The sequence below is a fragment of the Mugil cephalus genome, chromosome 8 (assembly GCF_022458985.1).
Source record: "Mugil cephalus isolate CIBA_MC_2020 chromosome 8, CIBA_Mcephalus_1.1, whole genome shotgun sequence".
Taxonomy (NCBI): domain Eukaryota; kingdom Metazoa; phylum Chordata; class Actinopteri; order Mugiliformes; family Mugilidae; genus Mugil; species Mugil cephalus.
Window position 1 is genome coordinate 20,208,614 of NC_061777.1, and position 7,587 is coordinate 20,216,200.

At 43.5% G+C, this 7,587-nt stretch overlaps 1 protein-coding gene across 1 annotated transcript; it reads right to left on the reverse strand.

Annotated features, from left to right (window-relative positions):
- Window positions 1-7,587, reverse strand: rflna (refilin A). Its single transcript, XM_047593028.1, has 4 exons — window positions 7,319-7,587; window positions 6,821-7,197; window positions 2,540-2,649; window positions 1-2,406 (listed from the first exon to the last, which is right to left on the reverse strand). The coding sequence occupies exons 2-4, from the start codon at window positions 7,037-7,039 to the stop codon at window positions 2,073-2,075; spliced, it is 663 nt and encodes a 220-aa protein (XP_047448984.1). The 5' UTR covers window positions 7,040-7,197; window positions 7,319-7,587; the 3' UTR covers window positions 1-2,072.

Consider the following 7,587-nt stretch of genomic DNA (forward strand, 5'->3'; position numbering starts at 1 on the left):
TTAAGGTTTGGGAATTGTTTTTTATTATTAATATTCATTTAGGATATACATCTTTTTAAATTATTTTCTTTGATCAGAACAGGAACAATGATTGACGTACAAAAATATAAAGAGAATTATGAAGTGCCTCGATGCCACATATACAACAGGAAAATATTTTACAGTAACAAAATCAAGTGTTAGCAAACACAAAAGGCTCTCGCGCGAAATCTTTCTGACAACTTTCTCTTATCGTCCTCTGACATATCACTGACCATCAACACGTCCGGACTCTTACGAGGAAAATTTACAGTTTGAAAAAACAAAAAACACATCTCCGAAACAATTTCCTCGCTCCTCTCCTCTTGCTCTTTGTATCGCCGCCTCCTCTTCCCTTTCAGTATAAATCCCTTCTCACAGTACTGATTCAATCCTAAGCTTCGGTCCCTCCTCGTCCTTCCTACTGTACACTTCTCTGGAGGGAGTCTCAAACTAGAAAAATAGAACAAACGCTCATAGACCTCAACTGAAAATCAGGAATATACATTTCTGCAGTGACATAAAACCGATACCTAAGAAAATTTGAGGTAAAGTTTCAATATTTGCCATGTTCAATAAACTATATATATATTTATATATATATAAGACAGACACACAAAGAAGGAGTAAAAATGCTCAGAGAATAACTCTTTCATCTTCAACAGGGAACTCTACTGGGGCTTCACTTTTTACACGTTGATGTCTGAAAACAACACAAAGCACTCCAGCTTTTTATGAAGCCAAGCCTTTTGAAAGTGTTAACAATGCCATCAGGTCACATCACAGGAACTAGTTCTTATACAAAGGTGGGTGGCTGTTAAATATCTGATTCTTACCTACATTTAAAAAAAAAAAAAAAAAAAACGATTGTCAGGCGTTACAGCCAAACTGAGTTTAATGGTGAGTTTACTCCCACAAAACTGTATGTTTTTGACCTGAAACAGGGTTTGGTTTAAAGCTAACACTGAGTTGCTTCATGTACAAAATTAGTGACGGCTCCAGGATGGGAGAGGCCAAAAAAGGTACATGTCGACCGCTTGTAGCACTAAACCCTCAAACAAACAGAAGCTGGAAATGGTTCTTGTTTTTGTGTTTGAGTTTCAGAGAGAAGTTGGCACAGAACTCTTGTATAAGCTGCTTCCCCCTTATTATTGACATTGTTTTGGCACTTCCTTGTGTGGCATACTCCACCATTTGGCACGAAAGCAAGTTAAAAAAAAAAAATCAAGTGATTGAAAAACAGCAAATTATACAAAGATGGCCACCGTTCTGAGAAGCTCTGTTCTCAATCATCACGTGGTCCGATATCCACTCAGTCCTCACGAAGCGGGTTTAACTTTTAATAAATAATTACTACGTGTGATTTATCCCCAATACGTTAACGTTGGTTTTTGCTCATCAGCCCATCAGCACCTCTTAGAGACCAAACTAAATCTTGACCAAAGCATATTCTCATGGCGGTCTTCAATTGTATTGATCCTTCTTTAGGTGAATCTAGAGCGGACGGGTGCTAACTAAAGCTGTGAAACAAAAGCCAAGTGTCCTGTCTCAGTGTGTGTAGAAGGAGATAAGCTGTTCAAACTAACTTTGGTCCAATTTTTCAGCACTGACATTTCTCCCAAGTCCTCTGAGAGAAATATGATGTATAGAAAACAAGTGCAATAGAGCCATATTTAGAAAGCTTTGCATTGGTGTGAGTGGGCAGGCTCGGCTCAAATCCAACACGTCTGTCATCTCGACTTTTCCTAAATATATATACATACACAATCTGACACCGTCCAACCAGAAGGAGAGCAAAGGTCACCAATTTGTCAGCTCTTGTATTAAATAAGACATTAACCATTGAAGCGCAGCTTTAAACTGCCCCTTTTAAGGACTGCCACCGTAGAAAATCTAAAAACACTCAGGTGAAATGTCACTAAAGGGTTCAAGAAGTTTCCTCCAAGGCCAGTAAATATGATTTTTTTTTTTTTTTCATGGGCTCCAGGTATATCCCTTTCAACGTGGGCCTTTCCAAGTTCCATGTCACTATGCAGGTCGGTGCAGTCTGGGCTCTACAGGTCCTCTGTGTAGATGATACAGGGACTAGTGTCCTCACTGGATTCCAGCTGCACTGTGGAGACGAACCAGCGACGAGAGCCCGTGGCGTTGTAGTTGAGCGTGGTGCGGTAAGTGTTCTTGGCGTGTTTCGGGTAGATGATGGTGGTGCTCTGGTAGCTGACGGGCCTCTGCCGCGGCTCCAGGTACACTTGGGTCTTGTAGCTCCTCCAGGTGCAGTTCCGCACCGCCACCACTGTCTCGCTGAAGGAGGTGGGCGTGGGAACGGGGGCGCAGAAAACCCGGTCCTGGTAATGCTTGTCAGAGTCGTACTTGACCTCAGAGTTACACCTGTAAAAAAAAAAAAAAAAAAAAGAAGGTCATGTGGGAAATGACCACCAGGTGTCAGTGTTGACAAAAGTATGTTGATCAAAATACGTGGACGAGTTGCACAAGATGACTTTATGTGTCAGGGTTCCCTTACTTGATTTCCTGCTCTGGTTTGGGGTTGACCTCGATGCTTTCTCCAAAGAACACAGGATGCATGCGGGTCTTTGGGTCTGTTCCTGTGGAGTTCAGCAGCAGGTAGGGCAGCTGTGAGGGGAAAACACAAGCGTCACGAAAAACATCCATGAACTGCTGAACTGTTTGTAACCAGCCTGAGTTCCAGTAAAAAAAATATCCAGGCATGGTTGGGGGGCTTTCAACAGAGCCAACCAATGAAATGAAAAACACTGCGAGTCCCCCACCTTCCCCGGGAAAACACACCCCTCGCCTTTTCAGCGGTTACTACTACGACGTCAATTAGACACAGCAGTCAGGGCAACACTTCCATTTTAATTTAGATAATTACGCTGTGTGGGTCCTGCAGAATGAAGTGTTGGTGGTATTTGTATTTCGCTGCAGTTCAGGCTGGTTAGAGACGTGTGACCCAGACACAGCTGGTGTGCGTTTGTCTGAGACTGCAAATATGCATGCAGATGTTGGGGCTTACAATAGAAAAGCAGGGGAATTCATTTACATGTAGTTAAGTGCCTTGAGCTGCTGCTGGTGACACAGTTAGAAAACTTTCACAAGGTGATTCTGGAGAGTTTTCTTTTTGTCTTACAGCACCCGAAAAGACGTTCAAGATTAGGAAGTTAACAGCTGTCAGAGGTGCAGTGTGTAAAATGTGACTTCTGCAGCTCATGTGGGAAAAAAGGTTGAATTCTCAATAAGTCTATATGTCATTTTTATGGGTTTCATTATCAGGGCAGCTCAGGTACATTTTAACCCGACTCACACCTACACACATAGAAAATTCAATCCATCAGTGGTTGTTACAAACAGACAGTAACATCATTAATCTACATTAAATTAAACATTACATTACATCAAATTAAATAACCTTACATGAACTTCTCAGAATCTGTTTGGGATGGGTCAACTTTCCTTTTTGAATTTTGGATGAAATGCAGATGACTCATATGGTGCTCGGCTAACTGTTTAAACCAGGTCTCTGCTGCTTTTGGGGCCCGAAGAAAAAGCAGACAGCTGCACCAATCAGAAACATTGACGCCGAAAGGCTGTGACTGACCGTTTTCTTTTCAGGTGTGTCTCCTGACCAGCCTGAATCGAGTGACACACCGACCACAACTGTGGCACCTCTCACATTACACTGGGGAGCCTGTCACATGCTGCGGTCTGACTGCACATGCCAATGCGAGGGGCGTGCAAGTACAGACCAAGGACACTGCAGATCGCCGTGTGAAGCTCGTCTTACGTGCAGCCCGCGATTGCCGTTGCACACTACTTGACAGTGGCACTGAACTTGCACAGCTGCTAGTTTAGCACTGCAGGACCGAAAGAAGTTCATGTGGCGACCGTTAATTTTCCGCCCCTGGAAAATGACCAGGAAACGCTGTACTAGTGTGATTGTCTCTCTGCTCCGGCATGGAGAGCATTCCAGGTATTTCTCCGCCGTGTGTTCTGGCAACGTCCACAAAGCAAACACTCGTGAACGGAGGGCAGGTCACCTCCAGGCAGCGTATCCTCCAGCTTGCACTCAAAGCGTAAACCCCCAGGAAGCATATCTCTGCCCAGAAGAAACAGTCTGCAGCTGAGCAGCCCACACAGTGTACAATGCACAATGCAGAGCTACTGGAAGAAACGCCAACCCAAACATCTCCAACTGCTGGCTGTTTGGTGTAGCAGAGCCTCTGACTTTACACACTGTTTGCATGGACGTTAATGTGAAAGCGCGAGTGTCAAACAGCGAGGCGGATTTAGAAAAAGTCATGAGATCTGCCTCCTTCCTGTCCTCCTGCCTAATCGACCAACGGTAGACATCTCCTTGAACCGGACGTAACTTTATCCCGCCCAGAAATATTTGCAACTACATGACCACATCTAGACCTGCTTTTAAATCTGTTCACATATATACAAAGATGCAGGTACGAGAATAATTATCCTGCAGCTGCATAAAGCTGAACCAAGTTCGAAAACAGACAGGCTGTCTGAGTGTTTATCCCGTTTAATTTAGAAGTGAGGGGTCATCAAACACTTATGCAATGGCCTGCAGCCGCACTAACAAGCCCCTGCGCCTCAAAATAGAGCTTGAGGATTGTTCTTAGGTGGCATACAAAAACAACCAAAATAGATTTTGAAAGAGGAAAAAGCGGAGAAGATTTATGCCTCCCCTTGTCCTGCGTGATGACTCGTGCTCAAACCATGTACTGAAACAGCTCTGCATTTCACATGGAAACGTTTGATTCTGTCAATGCACACAAACCCATAGATGGAATAACACACACAAACAGGAGCAGCTTCTATAGACACTGATCTCTAAATGGGAAACCACAACGCAGAGGAGTCCTACTTATCTGAACCTCCAGAGGATTAGAGGATAGTTCCTTTTTTTTCTTTTTTTGTTTGTTTTGGACTTCAGCAAACCAATGTCACGCAACTCCCAGGATGCAGCGGTGCATTTCTGAGGCCTCCTTCAGACACTTTAAAAGCCACCCCGACCTGCGCAGACATGTTCTGAAGACTTTTGAAACTGGGAGTGACCTGTAAATGATTTTCAGTCAAATCAGCCTCGTCACGTGTGACATACAGGTCACTGGAGGATGTGTCAATAAAATGCATTTGTCCTCTGGAAGAGGAGAAAACGCATGAATTATCACACATCTTAGATTCCACGGAAACTATTCTAATCCTGTTGTTTTTGTTCCACTGTCTTCGGCTAAATTAGTACCAACGTGGCCTCAAGGTGCACTCACTGTTAGATTAATGTGCACTGGTTTCACATGGTGCTGAAAATGTCCTGTATATTTGTGCATCTTAGACAAATGAAGTGCCGCTAATGCAGAGAGCAAAATAAAATAAACTAATCTGTGGACTCACGAATTTGACTCGGCTCAGTAGTTAACATGAGATCTGAGCAGGGTCTGATTGAGGCTAGCGATACAGTAGTATTATTACCAACAGGAATCGCCGATGATTAAAAAGGCCTCATACAGAACCAAACAAAGAGGAGCTGTCTGATTGTTTCTAGTGCTACCACATCCACACATGGTGAAGTGAACATGGCTAAATCTAGCAAGGCGCCGGCTTCCAGATGTATTTTTAGAGTGGAGTAAGAATTCCCTCGTCATTCATTTTTCGATTCTTTGATATCCTGCTTTATGTTTTGATACTGCTCTACTTCCAGATTTTCCCTTTAGTGGCTTGCGTCTGTTAATGTTCACCGACTGAGCCAACAGGAAATATAAAGAAATATTAACAAAAGTTAGCCATCTGGAGGAAAAATTAAGGTAGGGGACTGGAGTCGCCATTGTTATTGTAAAATATGTAGTACTATAAAAAATATAGTGTAGCACTATTAAGCTTAGCCTCTGGGTAAACAGATCGCCACTCAGCCTGTGAGGAAAGGTTGCATGTTGATTTGCTTTAAATGGTCACAAAGCAAATAGGCTTGGGAGGTTCTGGCCTAGTAAACAAACATTCAAGCTGGTTTAGACAGAGGACACAGACCAGTGGCTCGTTTGAATGGGTTTAAATATAGAAATGGAGTTTTCTGTGTCTCATATTTAACCTTAGTTAGCTTTCTAGTCGACAGAGATAGGTGGTTAAAAAAAAAGACAGAAATTTTTCATGATAATACTTGATGTAAATCCCACACAGACCATTCTGACAGAGAGAAAGTAACCTGATCACACCGGCCATCCTTCTAATAGCCATGCACATTCTTTTTAAGCAGAACTACTCATATCCATTTTATAAAACTTTCTCTCGATTTGAAATCTTTGAGAGGACCCCTGGGAGCCCCTGGACCCTAGTTTGGAAACCTAGCTGGGCCTAGCAACTCACTGACCTTTGTGGCCATCTGCAGTTAGGCCTACCTGATGCAGCAGGGAGGAGAAGAAAACATTTTACTGATTACCGAGGGCCAGTAGCATCTTAAGAGTAAGTAGAAGTGTAACCTCACAAGACTGCAACCAAGGAATTCCGGGCAGAGAGAGAAAGAGGGAGAGAGAGCTTCCAGATGTTGTGTGAGAGAGACTGATGTGAAATCTGGTTCTGGCCAAATACTAAAACGCTCTCAGATTTTCAGTTTGTCTCGCAGCAGTGTCATTATTTGGCCATTAAAGCTTTTTATCCTTTAATTCATTGTGTCAATAAAGCCACTCTCTTTAAAACGGACACAAAACAGACCGGGGCCACAGCTTTCAGAATTATGAGATAGTTTCACATAATAAAATTAATACAGGCTTATTCTTCTCACCAGTTTTCCTTCTCTGCTTTCCTTCTTGTAATATCCATGGTGGCTTTCAACGGGCGTCGTGCAGCTGCCAGAGCGCGACTCGATCAGACCCGGAGAGAGTGAGCAGAAGGGTGGACTGGGACTGGGGGGCAACCCCGAATCCGGGCTGTCGAGCAGCCCTTCCCGGTTCTTTCCTTTCAGGCTATCATCCATCGCTTGTAAATGTAGGTGCCCCACCATTTCTGGGACGGCTCAATTTAAAAAAAAAAACACCCCAGACGAAGTCGCACTGACAAGTTTTTTTTTTTTTTTTTTCCTTGAAGCGCTCCGAGCTGCTGCCGCTGCGCGCTCCTGCGTCGGGAAGAAACAAACCTGGGCGAACTTTTTCGAGTTGACTTCTGCAAGTAGAGAAGAAGAAAGCGTCAGGGAATGGCGTTTAACCATTGGCCATACGATGTGGACAAAGTTCCACAGAGTGATATCTGCTCTGATTTTATTTGTCTTCAACATTTACTGTACCTGCAAGTCGCGAAGTATCCAATTAAACCCGGATAGATATTCCACGGATGCGTGAAGAAATCTTAAACAAGTCTAAATGCGCCCTCAAACTCGTCTCCGATGTAAAATAATAATAATATATTAATAATTTAAAAAAAATGAATAAAAAGGTAGCAAACTCGCCCAACAACAAAGAGGCCACCGTGCGTCTGGCACCGATCTGGAAGAGAGCTCCTCTGCTCTGCTCTGACCGTGTGTAAGAGTGTGTGTGCGTGCTGTGTGTGCGCACT

Bases quoted from the DNA above. Each gene is read 5' to 3' on its own strand.
- rflna (XM_047593028.1), bottom strand. From the start codon at position 7,039: ATGGTGGGGCACCTACATTTACAAGCGATGGATGATAGCCTGAAAGGA. The intron at 2,650-6,820 runs GTGAGAAGAATA...TTCCCCTCACAG, and splicing joins AAAGCAGAGAAGGAAAACTG to CTGCCCTACCTGCTGCTGAA. The intron at 2,407-2,539 runs GTAAGGGAACCC...TTTTTTTTACAG, and splicing joins AAACCAGAGCAGGAAATCAA to GTGTAACTCTGAGGTCAAGT.